Raw genomic sequence first — 21,053 nt, 5'->3', positions numbered from 1 at the left:
TACTGCTGAAGGCAGCACGCTTATTTAGTGGGCAGATAACCCTTGTTTCTTACACCCAGTAGACTCAAGAGTTGCCTGTGCTTAGGAGTTTTTTTTCTCTCCACATTGGTGATGTACATGATGGTATCTTCCCTCACACTAAAGGCTTTAGAGTTGAGTTCGAGTCAGGGTATCTATGATCTTTACCTAGGGGTAGGCGAGCAACTGAAACCGCTAGCCAATATTAAGGTCCAAAGTTTCCTTTTCATTATGAGTGATTTGAGTACCTAAATATTGAAGAGCACCCTACTGCCATAGAAAGTCAGTTTGGTTGAATATGGTAGCTGCTGTACCTGCTAGCACTGACAGTGGAAAGCTTTACTTGCGTCAGTTCCGGACCAAAATCAAAAGTGCAGTAAACCTTTAGAGTTGTCTCAACAAACGTGCAGTGGCCTGTATTAGGTCACAGATAAATACCAATGTGTTGTCTGCATAAGTGACACTGCCTGGTTAAAGTCACCCATTCATACACCCCAGAGGTGCATTATTTTACGCGTGCTGCAATCAGTGGTTCTATCTCTCGCACAGTCACCAGTGGTGAGAACAGGCAGATCTGTCTGGTGCCTCTCTCGTTGCCATTCAGGCCATTTAGTATGTCCAGTTTTCCCACAAGTCATGAGTTTCATATAGATTTGATGGGCCAAGCTAGAATAGAAGGGCCAAAGTTGTAACTTTGTAACGTGGCGATCAATAATCTCCTCTACAGTGTCAAATGCCCTATCTAGGTCCAGTGAGGTGCTTGCTTAGTTGACCCCACTGCCTTTTAAATGAAAACCATCTCACACTTCAAATCTTGTTTCTCTGAGGGTCAAATCCTAGTTGATTTGTATGCACCAGGGGACCTTTTGCCTCTCAACAGTGTGTTTGTTTCAATCCTGCTCAGCATTTTTACATCAGTGTTGAGTAGGAATAGAAAGCAATAAAACCCACAGACCGGAGGATCCCTCTCTAGTTTAGGGACTACCACTCTTATTGCTTCTCACATTCCAACATTAGGATGCTAATTTAAAGGGCTGTGCCACACACCCTAAGCAGTGCACTGAGAAGCAATGCAGCATAGTTTTCATAGAATTCAGCTAACAGCATTTCTATGCCAGGAATATTGCCATTCTTATTTTCAGACATAGATGACCGTAGCTCCTCTCTAGTCGGGTAAGTTCATCTAGGAGTGCTCACTGTTTCGCCTTTGGTTGGGGAAAGCCTGATTCTACCAAGTACATATATCAGAAAGGGGGTAGATGTTGGCCTTCAGCGCTCTCACGAAGCGCCTGGAACCTACGGTTGTTTTGTCTTATGCAATACTCTGCATCCTCAACCCATGTCAAACTAATGCTGTGATCTCTGGCAAGAATATATAGCTGTCAGTGCTTTGGGAAATCCTTCCACTCCCAATACCTGCATATATGGTATAGCCGATGAGATCTCAAGCGATGGTGCTCCTGGATTACTACAGTGTATTATACTGGCCTAACAAAATGGCTTGCAGATATACTGCAGAAACTTCAAAATGAGACTAAGTATGTTGCTGAACCTCTGGAAAAAGAATGTTGCCATACCAACCTTGCAAATCCTCCATTGGCTTCCATGGAGTCAAGAATTAAGTTTTAAACAATATGCACTGAACACATGACCTTCTGGATTAAAGCCTTTTAGCATTTGGGGAAAAAAAAACTGATCAGCCACTTCGCAGCGTCTCAAACCCTGGAATACTGTAGATCCCCTGCCAAGGAGCAGATCAAAACTACATGTGCTTCAAAAAAAACTCTCAAACTAGAGCTGTTAGTGGTGATTCAGATAAAACCGAACCTATGGCAGACTGAAGAATGTCAGTAAGGATTTCTCCTGCAGCCTTAATGGACTTACAGTGTCCTTGGCATCCTTGTGCTGTGCATGCTTCTTGGTCTTATGTAGCTCTCTGCAGTCACCCTTAAGTGAAGTGAAACAAGAACAGCACCTGCACTGGGGTAGCTTTAAAAGTGTTACACCTGGCAGTGAAATCAGTTACTTAGTTCATGACTGTGCTGAGCTCCTGCTGCTCGCCTTAGATTGTGTCCATCTCACCATCTCCTTTGCAATATGCTGAATGCAAAAGCATGTCCATGCTGCTGGCTGTGAGTGTTTTCTTAGCAAACATATGACTTGCATGATATCACTATGGTTGTCTCTTTGCTGCTGAGAGGCTGGCTAATTGAGGCACTGGCCAAAGGACTCCTACAGCTCTCTTGTATGTTATTGTATGATGATTGGATTTTTATTTTTTATTTTAAATGGCAATCTTCCAAGATGTAGTTCTTATAAGCTCCTCAAGAGCAGTACAAGCAGAAGGTCTCACTCCCCCGCCTCAAGAGTGCTAGATTTAATCTGTAGTAATGTCATTAACCGTCAGAGGCACTACAGTTAGCTCATTCAGTTAATTTAGTTTAAGGGTAATTTGCTATTCGCAAGGGTTACCAGGGTAAAGAATTTGTAGAAATATTTGCCAAGATCTGTGATGACAAAGACCTTAAGTCCTCTCTTCCTATCCAAGATTGGGTCAGATCCCATGGAAGGTCACCTTCCTGCTCCAGTGTTCCTCCCTAGCTGAAGTCTTATTTACTTGCTGCTTGTCATGTGACTTCCTGGTCCTTCTCTCTTTAACAGATTCAGTGGCAGCCTCAGGAACGGTTCCAGGTAGGCGAGTTATGTGATTAGCTACGTGTCTTTAGTTTTCCTGGTGGCTCATCATTTTCTTGCCTCTCCCGATCCTTTTGCGGTGTTTTTCCCAGTCTGACCTATCCTTATGTGCCTGGTGTTTGTCAACTGCTTTTGTCATTCTGACTGCTTTTGGGAATGAGGATGCTTCGAGACTCATTGGTGTCTACTGGTGTCTTTTATTGGTGCAGAAACAAATTGATAACAGGTAAAGAAATGGAGACGGATGCAAAGCTGTAGCTGCCTTTTTTGCATTTTTTCCTAGTGTCTCACGTAGATGAGTGGTGAAAGTCTGAACTCCTCAACAAGCCTAAGAACGGCCTTGTCATCTATGATTCTGCAGTTGAAAGCACTCAAAGAGACTTACCATTTGCCGCAGCAAGACTCTGTTTTGACCTATAATTCTTTAAGACTTATTTTGACATACCTTTCATTGCCAGCCTAACTCTAATGGTCTCCATTACAAGACCATATTGGTTTGCCTTCAGAGGAGTTTGAAGATCTTAGATGGGGTGATTTGAGCGAGCAACTCATCCCACGCAACCTCAAGTTGCATAACAGTGGCCAAGATAGTCATATACTTATCCTATGCCATGACTGCTTTCAGAGAATCAGGGTTTAAAATTCCATTCCCCAGCATCCCTGCATGTACAATACTTTTTTCTGTGTCAGTGAGTTGGATCAGGGCTGCATGGCGTTTGTGGACCATAGGGTTTTAATTGCTAAGGGGAGCAACAATTGGTTAACCTGGCAGAACCATTTAGAATTTCTTATTCTATCATGTTACCCAATATGTTTTAATAAAACTAAGCAGGGGTGTGGAACTCCCATAGCCCAACGGCCAGAACATATTGTTTGGGGGTCATGGACAACACGTTTTGATGTTTATTTACCCTTAGAACAAGTAGGCCCAACCCCCTGCAGCACAAACCCTTTGGCTGACAATTTACAGTACCACATTACAGGGCAGGGGAATAAATAGTCTGCAGTGGGTGTAATATTTGTGTCTGTACGTTACTGCTGTTTGAACTTGTATTTATGGTTCATTAATACAATGCTTTCATTATTAGGTGTTATAAATATATGCTGTAAGCTCGGAATTCCGTAATGACAGTGGTTCCAGTAAAAACAAGCATTTGTAATGCAATAGGTCTTGCATTTACTTTATCTGGAGCTATTGTCGTTGTGAATGCATAACTGGACTTTTTTGCCACATAAATTGGTCAACCCAGTGCATATTTTGGTCCTTTTTGCCACATAATTCCAGTGGCCCTACATATAACTAAAGGGCTAACAGGCCTAATGGAATTATTTTTTTAAACAAGGCCCTTAAAACACAAACTACTCCCAGGTGCAAAACAAAAGTTCCACCCATAAGAGAGCTTACAAGTGCTCTTAATGGTGGGATGGGTTATTATTTTGGGGTCCCCACTAAACTAGTATGGGGACCCAGAGAAGACCTAGACAGAAAGAGCATGTTGCGGTGAACGTTTTGTAGGTGGTCCCATTGTCCTAGGACCACCACAGGTTGAGTTCTGAGCAAAACGTTTTGTAAAAGGAATGCCCTGCAAAGCATTATGGGGAGAGTTTCTGAGTGCTGCGACTATTGTAGTATGTTAACTGTAATGCACAAAACAGCCCCTAGAGCTCACCACAATAAAAATAGCATTTGTAAAAGAAACATGCTCATGCAACCATATAGTTAGCCCCTAGATGGCATAACAAAGGAAAACAGAATGGCAGAAAATAATGCAGTGCAACCATATATTTCACCCCTAGAGGGCGTAATTAGTGCATTACACATTTTCAGGGCTAGCAGGCCTACTGCAATGATATTACAAACAAGGCCCTTAAAACACAAACTACTCTCAGCTGTAAAACAAAAGTTCCAGCCATGCGAGATCTTTAAAAGACATTGAATGGTGGGAGGGATTATTATGTTGGGCTCCCCACTAACCCAGTGTGGCGACCCAGGGATAACCTAGACAGAGTGTGTCACTCTAAACATTTTGGTGGTGGTCACATTGTCCTAGGACCACCACAGGCTGAGTTATGGGCAAAAATGTCTCTAAAAAGAAATGCCTGCATATTGTTATGGGACAAGTTTCCCCGAGTGCAGTGAATATTGTAGTATCGGCTCTCCCGCTCTGCCAGGAGAGCCGCTTTGATATTTTCTGTGTTTGTATTTAGGTAAAGCATTTATCAATTACAAGTGTTTTTTGAAAGCCATGGAGCACAAAGGGGAGAGAGAATTTCAAAATTTAAAAGACTCCGATTAGGTAACAGTGTGAGCAATGTGAGGAGCGCTCCAATACCGCCAACTGAGTTCATGCTTAAAGCCTCATGGCCGCCATGGAGCACGAAGGGAAGAGATAAAAGAAATAGTTTGCCCTCCCGAAAGTATATCTGCAGTTGTGCAATAATCCATGTAATAGGGTCAGTCTGCAAGGCGTAACAAAAGAGCCTCAAGGTGGGACAAACGTAAAGCATTTACCAATGACATAAAGTATTTTTTGAAAGGCAAGCCCAGGAACGAATGAAAGTGAAGGTTGAGATGAGCGTGGTTAAAGCTCACAGAATAGATTACAGCAAGTCGAAAAGCATTGTTTGCGCGCTGCTATGCTTAACCTAAAGATGTGTACACGTTTGCAAAGTTTAAAAATATGAGGGGACATACTATGCTCCCAGAATTAAATACAAATATTTGCAGAAGCTTAAAAGCAAGATTAATGGTTATTTTTAACTCTCAAAATAAAATGTTCACTAAAAATGCATCTAGGAAAAACATGTTTTGCTTAACTACTGTTGAACCTACTGTGCAATTTGAAGTACCATTTCTTTGGAGCATAATTTAGTCAAATGTATTGATGCATGCTAGTATTTCCCCAAAAATATTCATAATGGATAGTCGCTATAAACAAGCGTTGGCAAAGCCAACAGGTCCGACACTGATTGTCAGTCTTTTGCCTTTGTCAGTGTGTGTCTTATTTTGACATAGCTTTTGTAAAACTTAGTTGTGGGAGCTGCTGGGCCCTCACTGTTGTAACAAATATTAGCAAAAAATAAAAATAGTTTTGGTCCCAAAAAGCACACATTCCCACAGTAGTTCTCTGCAATGAACAAAACTACCTTATGTGCCGATATGCTCCTTGTGAAACAGCAGATTGTGAACATTGTAATGTAACATGAATGTATCGAGTGCAGAACTTTTAATCCGTGAGGGTAACCAGGCGCCGAGTAGGAGCGGGTTCTGCAAGTAGGATCAGTAACGGTGAATAGAGTGTGGCTAAAGAAAGAGATATAATTTTAATGAAACAAAAGGTCTTGGTTAACGCCAGACCTATTTAGGGGGCCAATTCTCAAAGAAAGTTAAAAAAAAAAAAAAACATTGCACCCATGGTATATTTCTTTGTGTTAGTTCAAATTTGCTTATTTCATGAATTTACAGGAATTTACAGAAGTAGACCAGGAAATCGTACTCCTAGAAAATATTTGAGAACAGTACTTCAGCATGAGCAAATCTGCAGGTGTAGATTTGCTCATGCAAAGATCTTTTGAGTGTTTACAAGTTCACTTTCCCTTTTAACCACTTTTTTCCCCAACCCTGGAAGAAGTTTGCTTCTGTACATTTTTAACCTTCCTCAGTATGGAAAATGATTAGAGAAAAGCTGGGGAAACCCTAGTTAGAATGCCCTTTTGATTCTAAGCAAACCTACTAACTCTGGATCTATTGCTTACAGCTTCCTCCAGCCCTTGTATGTAGCTATGCGGAAAGGTGGCAAAATAAGAAAGCTGTTGGTATTGAAGCCCTACTATAGTATTAGCCCTGGCATAATCAGGGAGGCAATTATCAGAACTCTTATATAGTGAGGTGCTGCCATAATTTGTTGCCACACCACATGGCATCAAGTAGATTTTTTTTATTGGACAAGCGGATTTACAAAGCAACCTGTCCGATTGACAAGTAGATCTTTTATTAAATTTCACATACCTGCTAAGTGATAGAAAATCTTAGTATGTATAAAATCTTGAGTAGTAGGTATGAAATCTTGAGTGACGTACCTGTTCTACATACATAGGAAGGTGCTGGTACCAGATAGATGTCTTGGAGCAGAAAAAACACATATTGAGCTGGAAGAGAAGAGGTGGCTGAATGAGGATCACAGACTCACAGGTTGCTCACTTCCTCTGTGAAGACCTGTGGTGTATTTACGAAAGCACCAACTGGCCATTACCTTTTAAGTTATATAAAGTGACTTTTAAAGGGACTATGCAGGCATTTCTTCTTGTCGGGAACAGTAATGGTCGGATGATGAAAGCGTCCGTGCTGTGTAGCATGGTTAATACCAGGACTGCGCTAGAGCTGGGCTTGGAACTGACTAAAGCTGCTATAATATTGAACAATTTAAAAAATCTGAACCTTTGGAACTTTGTCAAACAAACAGACACACCTCTGTTTTAACCCCACTTCATTCAAGTAAGAACATAGGCTATAAAGGTTAGTCCATGTCTGAAAAAAATCCATGAGATGTTTGGTTGCCAAATTTGGCAAAATATGGCTTCCTTTCTCATAAAGTGGTGAAGAAGTAGCTTTGGTGATGGGACTGTAAGCAAATTCCAAAACGAGTTTAAACATTCCTTGATTAACTTGTCAATAAGATAGCTCTGATAAACTGAGACCTGCAAGTTGCTGATTTGAATCCTGATGTGTTTTATTCTTCCATGGTAAAAAATGTATACCATGCGCTTGAATATTAACTTAAATTAATCAATTGCGGGGTGAATTTAGCACATGGAGTCTGCTATAAAAATAATTATTATGTTGACATGCTTTCATACCCTTGTCTTGTTACTTGTTTTTCATCCTCTTGTTTCAAATGTTCTTAATGTTTCTACAGACCAGCGTGTCTTGATAACAGTCTGTCTTGGCTCCGGGTTGCTTTTATTCATTCAAAGGACTGACCCTTGCATACATGGTTTTGGGAGGGGCATGGATTGGTTTTTGTTGTGTCTGCATAACAGTTTATTCTATGTAATTGTCTGTTATGTTCGGCCTCATTCATTTCAGGATAGGTGTTCTTGTCTCGATCTCCCTTACTACATCAACCCAGCCTGCCTTTACCACCTTACCTGGCTTCCCTTTCACATGTAGGGTGTGTGTGATGTTATACCTGATGCCATTGTGTTAACTATCTATATACTAATTTCTTATGTATATTGCTGTTCCATTTACCAGCTAAGGCCACAACCCTGTTCAGCCGCCACAGTAAAGGGATTGTGTGGGGAATGCAAACCAGAGCTGTGCAGGGAATGCTGGATTTTGACTACATCTGCTCCAGAGATGAGCCTTCAGTGGCTGCCATGGTTTATCCTTTCACGTAAGTGACTCCCCAATGGCTTCATGTTCATGCTGTTTCATGGAATACCTTGCTGATTTGGAGTTGTAGTTGAAGTCTAAGTCATTGACATGGTGCTGAACCATGACTTATTGTAAGCAGGGAGGATGTTAACAGGTCAATGTGCAGTATGCTATACACTGACTAATTTCACAACCAAAAACCATTTCCCATAGAATATTGCTCAAGGGCATGTCAGTGCTTTATTTTAAACCCTTGTACGTAGACTGAATAGGGAACCGGGAAGGCCAAAGCTGTAAGTAGTAGGGGGTTTATTTCATATAGGTCTTTAAGATTGCTGGTTTGTAGTCCTAAATGCAGTCCTTTATATTCATGTGATCTCTACGTTTGCACAGCAGATAATTCACCCATTGCACGTCTTGGTGTTTTTAGAGGAGATCACAAGCAGAAGTTCTACTGGGGTCACAAGGAAATCCTCATCCCTGTGTTCAAGAACATGGCTGATGCCATGAGGAAGCATCCTGAGGTGGATGTTCTGATCAACTTTGCCTCTCTGCGATCTGCATACGACAGCACTGTGGAGACTATGAACTATCCCCAGGTCAGTTTTTAGTCCACAGTGGCGTGGCTCTTGTACGATGGATCCTTATGCGCCCTATGTTACACCTTGTGCTCAGGAAGCTGCTGCCATTGCCAATCCTGCATCTGGCCAGAGTATTTGTGATCATAGGCGCATTCGATTGCTGTTTGTCTTGCTGACAGAAGTGGCATCTCTGTCATTCTGCCTGATATTCGGTGTTGTGTCTCAAGATGCTGTTATTCAAATACAATAGTAGACCCCTTTTCATTTAAACATTTTGAAAGTTGAGAAGAGTGTATGGTAAGTACTCTGAATAAATTTACTTTTCTCTTTTAGTTAAATGTCCCCTGGTCTTCATAGAGGAGTGCTCTTTTTCTCTCCTCATACTTGCTCTCCTCTTCCCTTTCTCTCAGTCTCTGTTTTTTTGCTACATGACTTTTTATGATGGTATCTTCACCATTGGCAAAATATTCAGTTACGAGTTGAGATATCCTTTAAAACCCCTTCCTTAAGACCATAGAGGCACATTTAACACGTTCCAATGTATGTTAGATGAGTAAATGTGTCCTTCATGATAAATTTATTAATACTGATTTTCTAGCTATGGTGCACACATCCAGCTGGCAAAGTATCTAGAAGAAATTTGCACTGGAAACTCAGCTCCCCTGTGGTTCCTGAATGAGATGAATCAGTCTTTTTAGAAAGCACACTTGTGAAATACTGAAAGGGGTTGGGGCTAGGGTTAAAAAAAAAAATAGCTCAAGCCAACTTGTCACTACACTGCTCCCTCCACCCTGTCTTAATCGGAGGCTTACTTGAGCCTGGTTTCTATGTAATGCATTTCTTAAGAATGTGTTGAACTTAATGGCTCTCGAGCAACCGACTCAGCAGCAATTGGATGGTGGCAACATGTGGACAAGCTCCAAATCAGGAACATGTTGACATGTTTAGGTAGTAGAGGAAAGATATTAGTTACAGCTACTAAGCGTGGTTACTATACAAAGTATGATCATACAGAGGCAAGAAGAGAATGGCTTGTGTGTATTTCAAATTATGAAACTTAATTGGAAGTTTGAGGTAGAAGATCCCAAGTTCTATAAGCACTTGATATTGCACTAGATGTTACTTCGAATGCCACAGGGCAGGAGAAAACTGATTGGGACCAGGTTATGAACTGTAAACATACACAGCACTATAAATGGTGCTTCCAACTCTACCATGGACAGGGCTGATGCAGACAAAGGTCCCCTGCTCAGCCCCGGGAAAATCTATAACTTGCACATTAGCCGTGCAAACCATAACTTCTACATTAACCACAGTGCTCATGATCTCTCGCTTGATGAAATTACAAATAACGTAAATGTAGTGTAAATAATCTTACAGATGAGATTACATATCATTTTACAAGATAATCTTACAGATAAGATTACATATCACATTACCCATTTCACTATGAAAGAGACGACTATGAATGTAGTATTAATACGTGGTTTGTGTAGATATTTATATGTATGCCTGTAAGGTATTACTTATTCATATAAATATTGTGAGATCATAACAAAGCATTTCGTCAGCCCTCAGCACCCAATGCAGCAGTTAGTCCATATTTTGAAAAGAAATAATGAGTCCTTACCTACTTGGGTGTTAAGCCTTACCTACTTGGGGGTCAAGCCCTGGAGTCTGAGTGAAGACAGTAATGAGACGATAGATACATACCTCTAGGTGGCTGCTTTGCAGATTTCTGGAAGCAGGTTGCTATGTAATAAAACAATAGTGTTAGCTTTGCCTCTAGTAGAGTGACCTCTTGGTCAGCTAGTTAAGATCCCATTTGTATTTTTGATAATCCAAAAGAAGTCCTTGATCTGCCTCTGACCCCTTTCACCTTCTCTGTGAAGGACATTTCAGTATATTCATTCCTGATAGATGAAGAATATGATGGCGGTTTATTATTGCATATTTCTCCACCATTAATGCAGATAAATCTACCGTAGTAAAATCTGCACAAAGAATGGAAAAGTGACAACATAATTCATAGCTAGCCTTGTATGTTTTGGCAATTATACTAACCTGTGTGATCTGACACTTTCCTACCCCTGAAAATGGTAAGAGATTTTCACCAGCCAAGGAATGGAGTAATTCCCCTTCCAGGATGTGAAGTTGGTGTATGGTAAGAGCTATCTCCATGGGGAAAAACTTATGCATAGCATGTGCAGCGGTCTATAAACATGATCTGCATACTCCTGCCATCTAGTGTTGGCCTTGGATGTTTGCAAGTTATTTTTCTTGAAAGAAGTCTTTTGAGTCACACGGTCTTGGTGACTCCTCCGCTGGTCAGAGATGTGCATGGGCATAGACTCCATTGCTAGTTTGCTTTTCCCCACCAACTGGTTTGGACATTATCCAGGGTGCTCCTGGTCTCGATGAGTTTGTGTGTTCTCGTTGCTGCCTCGGAGTCCAATGCCTTCCATCCTGTGCATGAAGACTCTTCAGCATGTTTTTTTTTTTTTTTTTTTACACTGAGCCAAATTCATTCCTTGAGTCTATCGTTGTTCAGCTGGGCATCTCATTCTTCGAGCCACCACGTGCTCCAGACTACCCATTGGAAAATGAAGATGGGATGGACACCCTCCAGAAGATGCACACAGTGCCGTTCCAGCTACCCATGATAAGAGTCTGACGAGAGCCACAGGAAGTGTTGTCCAGCATTCCGCAGCAAGAAGTCTCTGCATCAGTGTCAAGACCAATGGTGGGCCCACAGTAGAATGACCAAATCCTCTTCAGAAATTACGGACATCTTCGGCAAGGCTAGTTCGCTCGATGCCAAGGAAGAGGAGGAAGCATTGGGTGAGTAACCCAATTTCCCTGCATGCCAGCCAAGGCCTCTGTTCATCAATTCTGATGTCTCAGATTCAGGCGTGGAGAATATCCTAGAGGAAGAAGAGGCATCAGAGGACACTCCACCCACCTCGGTTGGCTCCAGTCCAAGCTTGAAGACCATGCCTTAAGTGAGTACTGATGATGCTCAAGCCTTTCTCGGCCACCTGTTGGAGCCGATCACTTACCCTCTGGGGACATGCATTGAGCACTGTACTGAAGCTGCTGCCACCTTTGGATGTTCCACCGGCTTCGAGTCCTGGTTGACATCATAGTAAGGCCTCATAGCCAACAAAACACCCTACCAAGGGCCTAGGCCAGCCTAGAGAGTCCGAGTCGCCTGTTGGTGCCGAACCCTCAAAGCCAGCTCAGTCAGCAGAAGTCAAAAGCATCACAAGCAACGAAGAAGTCACCGTCTGTGCTGAAACCACCATCAGATCTGAGAGCCTCTGCTCTCGACTTTAAGGAACGTCTCATTCTCGAAAGACTGCAGCAGGAGCTGGACACAAGGCAGAGAAGGATCATCAATCGCCCCCACACACAGGCAAGATTTCTGCTTAGGAGAAGATTCTGCCAAAGAAACGCAGGTTTCACCAAGTGTTTAGTGGTGGTAACCGCTTACTTCAGGAAGGGATGAATTCACATTTTCTACTACTTAGACAGCTGGCTGATCAAGATTGCAAGCAGACAAGAATGCCTAGCCCCAAACCCAGGCTGCGGTTTTCCCTCATACAGACCCTAGGGTTCACAGTGAGTGCCACAAATTCACTTGGAACCATTTCATATCCAACCATTTGTAGGGCAGTCCTCAATTCTGTCATAGGCAAGGCTTCTCCAGCCCTCCGATGTGGCAAGCATTCCAACCGCTTCTGCTTGATTTTTAGCCAATCTGTCAACTTCCAGTTCGCAGAGTTACGCGCCTCCTAAGAATGATGGCTTCATGCATTGCCATAGTGCCCCATGCCAGACTTCATATCCACCCTCTTCAGGAGTTCCTCTCAAGCCAGTGGTCACAAGTGGAGGGTCAGATGGAGAATCTAGTGTTGGTAAGGGGTCAGCACCCTTCGCTCACTGCAGTGGTAGAACAGCAGCAATTGGTTGCTGGGCAGGCCCTTTATAGACCCACTGCAGGTGACCATCACAGCGGACGCATCTCTCGCCTGCTGGGGAACACATCTCCGCAACATCATAGTCCAGGGTTTGTGGCCCCCTCACCTACGAGCTCTCCCCATCAACCACTTGAAACTGTTAGCCATTCAGCTAGCCACTAAAGCTTTTCTTCTGCAAATTCAAGGCAAGATAGTACTCGTGCATACACACAATATGACCATAATATTTTATTTGCAGAAACAAGGGGGTCAACTTGCCTCATTTGTGAGCCCTAGTGCAACCAATCTGGCGTTGGGCCATCTATCAAAGAGTTAATCTCTTTGTAGAATATCTTCTGAGAGTGAACAATGACTTTGCGACCTTCTCAGCACGGCGTGGCAACAAGTCTATGAATGGGGATTCCACCCACAAGTCCTACTTCCTTACTTTCCCAGGTGGGGCACCCCATACGTATACCTCTTCACCATATTTGAAAATAAAAAACGCTCACACTTCATCACCAGATTTGCACATCACTAGTCCATGCGCAATGCTCTGTGGATGAGCTGGTCAGGGGTATTTGCCTGCGTTTTTCGGCCTCTCCTAATTATACCATATGTGGTCAGGACAATGAGGCAAACATCCCTCACTCTCAGCGTGATGGCTCCAACGTTGGCCAGCCAACCTTTGCCCAACAGGCCCGATCTTCTCACTCAAAACCACTGGGAGGTTAATCACCCAAACCCTAAACAGCTCAACCTGGTGATTTAGCTCTTGAGGCTCGAGAGGTTTGTTATATTGGTTTACCTCAAGAGTGGATGGATTTACTCAGAAAAGCCCACAGGCCGTGTAAGCGCACCTGCTTAGCTACTAAGTGGCAAGTACTGTGTCTCCAAAACACATTAATCCTCTTACCCTGATGGTGCAGATATAATTTGTTACCTCCGACATTTACAAAGGTCTGAGTTAGCCTGCACTACCATTAGGCAGCACCTAGCTGCCATCGATGCACATATGTTGAACAAGGAACATTCTTCCCTCTTCAAAATACCTGTAATTAAAGAATTCATCGAAGACCTTAAACATGTGATACTACCAAGGGCGCCGTCTGCCCCAGTCTGGAATCCGTTATCCTCTCCAGAATTATGTGGCACACCTTTGATCCACTTGAGCCATGTCTTTTGCAGTTCCTTTCTTGGAATGTTGCTTTCCTCATAGCAATCACATCTCTTAGGCACATCAATGAAGGGCAGGCCCTCACCCTGCAGGAACCAGTTTTCCAGATCCACAATGATACAGTGATTCTTAGAACCAATCCTACGTTCTTACCTAAGGTGGTGCCCCCATTCCACCTTACCCAAACCACCTGCCATTCTTTTTCCAGTTTGCCAGACTCTGTAGCTGAAAGAGCACTTCCACACGTTTGATGTTAAGCGTGCATTCATGTATTAAATTGACAGTTGCTGCATCTTACGGAAGGAATTGGTCCTATTTGTAGCTTTTCATGGCCTCATAAAGGCCACTCCATTTCTACACTTAACCACTTTTGCTGCATATGTGCAAAGTGGGAAACACTATTCCCTCTTCCTGTAATCAAAGCTTTTATGGAGGGCTTTAAATGTGTCATTCCACCAACAGTTCCTGCAGCCCCCCAGTCTGTAATCCTTTTCCAGACGGCTCATTATGACAGAGTGGTTCTTAAAATTCTTACCCAAGGTGGTCTCCTTATTCTATCCTAAATCAGATCATCAAGCTCCCAGTCTGTTTATTTCCACATCCAGACTCTGTAGCTGAAAGGTCAATTTTTACACTTGATCTCAAGGTGCTCTTATGTACTACTCAGATAGATTCGGACACAACATACATTTGTGTTTTTTTTTTTTTTTTTTCACAGCCTTATGAAGTTAAGACTTTTTCTAAGGCAAGGATTGCCAGATGCATCCCAACCTTCTCTGCTAAAACTAAAAGAACCCTAACTTCCCACCACAGGCCACGCGCTAATAGGGGACTACCATGGCTTTTCTGGGGAGCATAGACATAGCAAGTATCTATAGAGCTGCTACATGGTCCACTCCACATACATTTACAAAGAATTACTGTGTGGACATCCTAGCAAGAGATCCAGCCCGGGTGCGTCAAACTGTCTGCATGACCTTGTTCCGAACCTCTGCACCATCTACTGGCTAGCCACTGTTTAGGGGAGTACTGCTTTACTATTGATGCAGAGGGTATGGATCTGCAGCCACACATGCTACAAACCGGTTATATTACCTACTCTGTAAATTACTTACCTTGCATGTAGTACTATAGATTCACATGTGCCCACCATCCTCCCAGTAGCCAGTTACTCCAGATAATTTTAATTTTAATCTTACTTTTCTTTAAACACACATACACTATTCTTCTCCAACAAACAACTCCATTGCTGCTCTCACGCATTGGGTGTAAAACAATCTAACAATTGAGTCATTGCCCATGCACATCTACGAACAGAGGAGGAGTTACAGAGACATCTTTAACTTCCATCACAATACCAGACCACTCGGCATCTATTGAAGTATACATATTGACCTCCATTTGCACGCTATTGGATGCCTACAGGTAAAGTGGTTCATCTGATGCCAGCATCGACACCTGTGAAACTTGCAGCAAATAAGATGATGTGGAAAGACCTAGAAAAGACCAAGAAGCCAAGAATAGATAAGAGAAAGACTGCATCCAAACATGGCTGGCTGAGATGCTCAAGGAAAAGGAGAGAGGTGTCTCGCATTAAGGCAGATCAGCCGCTGCAGACTCTCTGAAGATGCCTGTGAGTGCATTACATCCTTGAGGAGCATGAAGAGAATTTCATAGTCAAACTGGTCTCAGTCAGAGTGTGGCAGAAAGCTTTGAACATCGTCCACTCTAGGTAGTATCCTGGCATGAAAAGTTAAATGCCAGTCGTGGGCTGAAGCACCTATTCTGCTATCCACTATGATGGTAGTGAAAACATAGCTTCAGGTCTACCATATGTATCTTGATAGTAGCAGCTTGAACCCCGCTGCCCAGCCTGTTAGAATCACACTTTTAACGGGTAGGAAAACCTTATTTTAAATATCAAATAAGTCACCCCTAAGCGCACCTTGTATAATATTTGAAGAGTAAACCATGTGTTACATAAGAAATGGTATGTTCATCCAGTGACTAAACTCAAAATTATAGTATCACTGGTCAGGCAGAAGCTAGGACCCATGAAAAGTCAAACTATAAATGATGCACTTGAATTTTTTACTTTTGACCTGTGCCAGCTACAAACTCCATTCAAAGACTTATTTTTGTATTTATTACAAATCCAATCTAGTGATAAAGCAGAATCTTTATAAAAATGTATTGGAAATGTAACTTTTCGAAAGTTACATTTTACCCTGTCTGAAGCTGCAGGGGGCTAATTTGCATGACCTCTCCCGCAACTTCTCAGACTGTAATTGGTCTGAATTAGATGTGAAAGAGGTGTGCAAACTACTCCTTAAACAGACCGTGGCCTGGACGTTGTGAGGTTGGCCCAGGAACGTCAGGAACGTCATTAACTTGAAAGCTGCCTTCCCTTGTCACAAGCAAATGTTACATGATAGAACTGTTTTAAGTGACAAGAGAGGAGGGGACTACTCATCACCCCAGCCACACCTGTGTGCGGGGGCAAGTGTCTCAGAAAGATGCCCCTTTCTTTTGCAACGTGACTCCTAGTTGGATAGGATTTATCGCAGTCTACCACTTCCATATATTTACATTGACACTTCTTGTTGCTATTTTTTCTTAAGTCATTAAAAATTATATCTCCACTTCCCCTTCTTGGATTTTTGTAGTTTTTATCCTATTTTCCCATTATTTTAAAATTAGTTGTGTAGTTAGATTTTATTGAGCTTTGTGGGACTTTTTGTACTGTGTACGCACTGCTTAAATATTGTACACACTACACTGCCTGTGACTTAAGCCTTATTGGTTCATGTCACGTTACAAGCAATTGTGCATAGGTTTATTTTATAATATCATCTAGCAGGTGGTGGCTTTATCATTTGAGGAGGATACTTGTTAACACCAAATAATCCACTTTCCAACAATTTCCATTCACCACTTCCCTCTTTGATTTACAAGTAAAGTGTTTCCAAGGTAGCTCTGATTGACAGGGGATATTGTCAATTTCGCCTGGACATGCTGTCTGAGCAACATCAGCCAGAAAAGTATTCTATGACTCTGTCACTTCCAGCCCAGATATGGAAAGGGAATATTCTTTTCCAGGCCCAAGCTTCAGCTTCTGTGATCCCTCTTTAGGCCAAAAATGACAGGGCCCTGGACTTTGTTATCACTTGTCTGTGATATGTTGTCCAGCTGTTCTTTTGGGGTGGCTACGGTGGCTCACAGAAATCCCTCTGAAAGTTCTCTGAAGCAATTATCTGGCATGGAAGTTAAGACCTATTGGGACCATCACTCACCATTTGCACAGCCAATGCTGCCATGACATAGAGCATAGGGGGAAGATGGCCAAGCTCATCTCATTCCTTCAGGATGAAACACAGGAGTAAGTGAGGAAGGCAGCCTTGCAGTGCAGCACTATATGGAGATGCTGATGCGCACTAGGTTTGGTTCATAAGTGCAGGCCAAATGATTAGACATGCTTACTTTTTGGTAAGGAAATGGACTAAACCTTAACATCCATCAAAACAGACACGGACTCACTTAAAGGAAAGAGGACCCTCTCAAAAAGCGACAGCCTACCTTTCTAGAACCAGACATACATTCGCTCAGGCAATAAAGTTTTCCAGTCTTCGACTCCAAGATCTACTCTTTGCAGATAACGTCTTGAACTGGAGTCTACGTTCTGTGCCCATGGGTTTCTCAAAGTGCCTGGCTCCAGTTGGGGTTCATTTCAAGTAGGGGGCCCTCGTCTTCCCTACTTAAATGATTGGATAAAAAAGCAATGTCATTGACAGCAACAGAAGACGTCTTGAAGTGTGCTCAGCTGTCCAAGGTTCTAGAGCTGGTTGATGACTTTTGAAAGTCCCGAACCCCGCCCATTCAAGACCTTCATCTTCTTGAGCTGTGCAGGATCAAGCCAAAATCAAAAATGACTTAGTGTCTGTGAAATGTCTGGGCTGCACTTCGTCAGACTCTGGCTGGTTCAGAATGCGCACTCCACTAGAGACTCCTCACCTGCAGTGGGCACACAAATTTGAAGATTTCATTAGACTGGAAAAGCCATCCTCCATATTTTATGGCAGACATGCTAGTCTGTCTTTCCATAACGGTGGTCAAGGACATTTTCCTGATGGACCAGGGAACCCAACTGGGATCGTTACTGACCAGAGGCCTGTGGTCCAACTCCAAATGACTGTTGCACATCAATGTCCATAAGCTCAGGGCAGTCAAATACACCCTCAAGGCATTTCAAGTATAGGCTGGGCGTAGAGTGGTCTTGATAAAGACATAAAGCACAGTAACCATATTCTTCATTCTGAAGTCAGGCATTCCAGTTAGCTGACCCTGCTAGTGAAAGTAGAGGACATCTGGACATTGGATGACAAAGTGAACATCATTCAGGTAACAAAACACCTTCTGGACTTTCAGATCGAAAGTGCAGATTATTTCAGCAAAGTCTGGTCTACAGCACAGCTCCATATAGGTGGCAATATGCACTACAGTAAGCAGTCACATACCATCACCCTGTTCTTTTGAATTGTGATAAAGGACTTTCTCAAGTGCCTATTACCCCAGTTTATAGTGGTCAAGAGTCCAGGGAGTAGTTGTCGGCTCAGTGTAGTGCTTGATTTCCTCATTTATGAACTAAGGCATGGCTGTTAACTCGCTTTCCCACCTGGTACATGATTTTCCTGTCCTCTCCATTAGAATAGCGGAGGAGATTCAGACATTTTAATCCGAGGAGCCCTTTATCATTTTTCATCCCAACAAGTTCACTTTCTGGAAACACCCAAGATTTATGCAGAAGACTGTGTCAGATGTTTATCTCAACCAGTCTTCATGGGTGTAGGAAGCTGGCCTGGTGTGTGGTGGACATGTGGTGTTAGCACCCTATAACCAGGTCCAGGTATCCCCTATTAGTGAAGTGTAGGCAGAGTGTAGGAAGCCAGTGCTTTCTAGAGGTAGCTGTGGATGAGCAACCAAGACGTATCTAGGACATGCAAAGCTTATGCAATACCACTGTAGCCACACAGCACTCCCCCACATGAAAGAACCACACAGTGTTACAAAAATAAAGGTACTTTATTAGGGTAACACAAATAATAGAAGACTAACAGGCAGCCACCCAATTCGAGGTAAGTAAACGCACCATTATACACACATTAGCAATCAGTAAACGAGCATGAGAGCAACAAGCATTGGCAAAAGTATTAGAAAATAGTGTAGGCCCTAGGGAGGACTGTAGGAAGTTGGCTCTGTATGTGCTATTTCAAAGTAAGGAATAGCATGCACAGAGTCCAAGGGTTCCCCTTAGAGGTAAAATAGTGGTAAAAAGAGATAATACTAATGCTCTATTTTGTGGTAGTGTGGTCGAGCAGTAGGCTTATCCAAGGAGTAGTGTTAAGCATTTGTTGTACATACACATAGACAATAAATGAGGTACACACACTCAGAGACAAATCCAGCCAATAGGTTTTGTATAGAAAAATATCTTTTCTTAGTTTATTTTAAGAACCACAGGTTCAAATTTAACATGTAATATCTTGTTTGAAAGGTATTGCAGGTAAGTACATTAGGAACTTTGAATTATTTCAATTGCATGTATACTTTTCAAGTTATTCACAAATAGCTATTTCAAAAGTGGACACTTAGTGCAATTTTCACAGTTCCTGGGGGATGTAAGTTTTTGTTAGTTTTACCAGGTAAGTAAGACACTTACAGGGTTCAGTTCTTGGTCCAAGGTAGCCCACCGTTGGGGGTTCAGAGCAACCCCAAAGTCACCACACCAGCAGCTCAGGGACGGTCAGGTGCAGAGTTCAAAGTGGTGCCCAAAACGCATAGGCTTCAATGGAGAGAAGGGGGTGCCCCGGTTCCGGTCTGCTTGCAGGTAAGTACCCGCGTCTTCGGAGGGCAGACCAGGGGGGTTTTGTAGGGCACCGGGGGGGACACAAGCCCACACAGAAATTTCACCCTCAGCGGCGCGGGGGCGGCCGGGTGCAGTGTTAGCACAAGCGTCGGGTTCGCAATGTAAGTCAATGAGAGATCAAGGGATCTCTTCAGCGCTGCAGGCAGGCAAGGGGGGGCTCCCTCGGGGAAACCTCCACTTGGGCAAGGGAGAGGGACTCCTGGGGGTCACTTCTGCAGTGAAAGTCCGGTCCTTCAGGTGCTGGGGGCTGCGGGTGCAGGGTCTTTTCCAGGCGTCGGGACTTAGGTTTCAGAGAGTCGCGGTCAGGGGAAGCCTCGGGATTCCCTCTGCAGGTGGCGCTGTGGGGACTCAGGGGGGACAGGTTTTGGTACTCACAGTCGTAGAGTAGTCCGGGGGTCCTCCCTGAGGTGTTGGTTCTCCACCAGCCGAGTCGGGGTCGCCGGGTGCAGTGTTGCAAGTCTCACGCTTCTTGCGGGGAGTTGCAGGGTTCTTTAAAGCTGCTTCTTGAAACAAAGTTGCAGTCTTTTTGGAGCAGGTCCGCTGTCCTCGGGAGTTTCTTGTCGTCGTCGAAGCAGGGCAGTCCTCAGAGGATGCAGAGGTCGCTGGTCCCTTTGGAAGGCGTCGCTGGAGCAGAGTTCTTTGGAAGGCAGGAGACAGGCCGGTGAGTTTCTGGAGCCAAGGCAGTTGTTGTCTTCTGGTCTTCCTCTGCAGGGGTTTTCAGCTGGGCAGTCCTTCTTCTTGTTGTTGCAGGAATCTAATTTTCTAGGGTTCAGGGTAGCCCTTAAATACTAAATTTAAGGGCGTGTTTAGGTCTGGGGGGTTAGTAGCCAATGGCTACTAGCCCTGAGGGTGGGTACACCCTCTTTGTGCCTCCTCCCAAGGGGAGGGGGTCACATCCCTAATCCTATTGGGGGAATCCTCCATCTGCAAGATGGAGGATTTCTAAAAGTTAGAGTCACCTCAGCTCAGGACACCCTAGGGGCTGTCCTGACTGGCCAGTGACTCCTCCTTGTTGCTTTCTTTGTTCCCTCCAGCCTTGCCGCCAAAAGTGGGGGCCGTGGCCGGAGGGGGCGGGCAACTCCACTAAGCTGGAGTGCCCTGCTGGGCTGTGACAAAGGGGTGAGCCTTTGAGGCTCACCGCCAGGTGTTACAGCTCCTGCCTGGGGGAGGTGTTAGCATCTCCACCCAGTGCAGGCTTTGTTACTGGCCTCAGAGTGACAAAGGCACTCTCCCCATGAGGCCAGCAACATGTCTCTAGTGTGGCAGGCTGCTGGAACTAGTCAGCCTACACAGACAGTCAGTTAAGTTTCAGGGGGCACCTCTA

The 21,053-nt window shown here is 43.6% G+C and overlaps 1 protein-coding gene across 2 annotated transcripts in view; it reads left to right on the top strand.

Moving 5' to 3' along the window:
- Positions 1 to 21,053, top strand: part of ACLY (ATP citrate lyase) — a 281,182-nt gene that overhangs the window by 146,678 nt on the left and 113,451 nt on the right. Inside the window, exons 14-16 of one of the 2 annotated variants that reach the window (XM_069237662.1) lie at positions 2,680 to 2,709; positions 7,967 to 8,108; positions 8,520 to 8,688. In XM_069237662.1, the coding sequence (XP_069093763.1) occupies positions 2,680 to 2,709; positions 7,967 to 8,108; positions 8,520 to 8,688 (341 nt within the window). The remainder of the gene's footprint in view (positions 1 to 2,679; positions 2,710 to 7,966; positions 8,109 to 8,519; positions 8,689 to 21,053) is intronic. The other variant, XM_069237663.1, reaches the window with a different exon arrangement.

The sequence above is a fragment of the Pleurodeles waltl genome, chromosome 6 (genome assembly GCF_031143425.1).
Source record: "Pleurodeles waltl isolate 20211129_DDA chromosome 6, aPleWal1.hap1.20221129, whole genome shotgun sequence".
NCBI lineage: Eukaryota > Metazoa > Chordata > Amphibia > Caudata > Salamandridae > Pleurodeles > Pleurodeles waltl.
The sequence above is the reverse complement of the archived record's forward strand: the minus strand, read 5'-3'. Positions and strand labels throughout refer to the sequence as shown.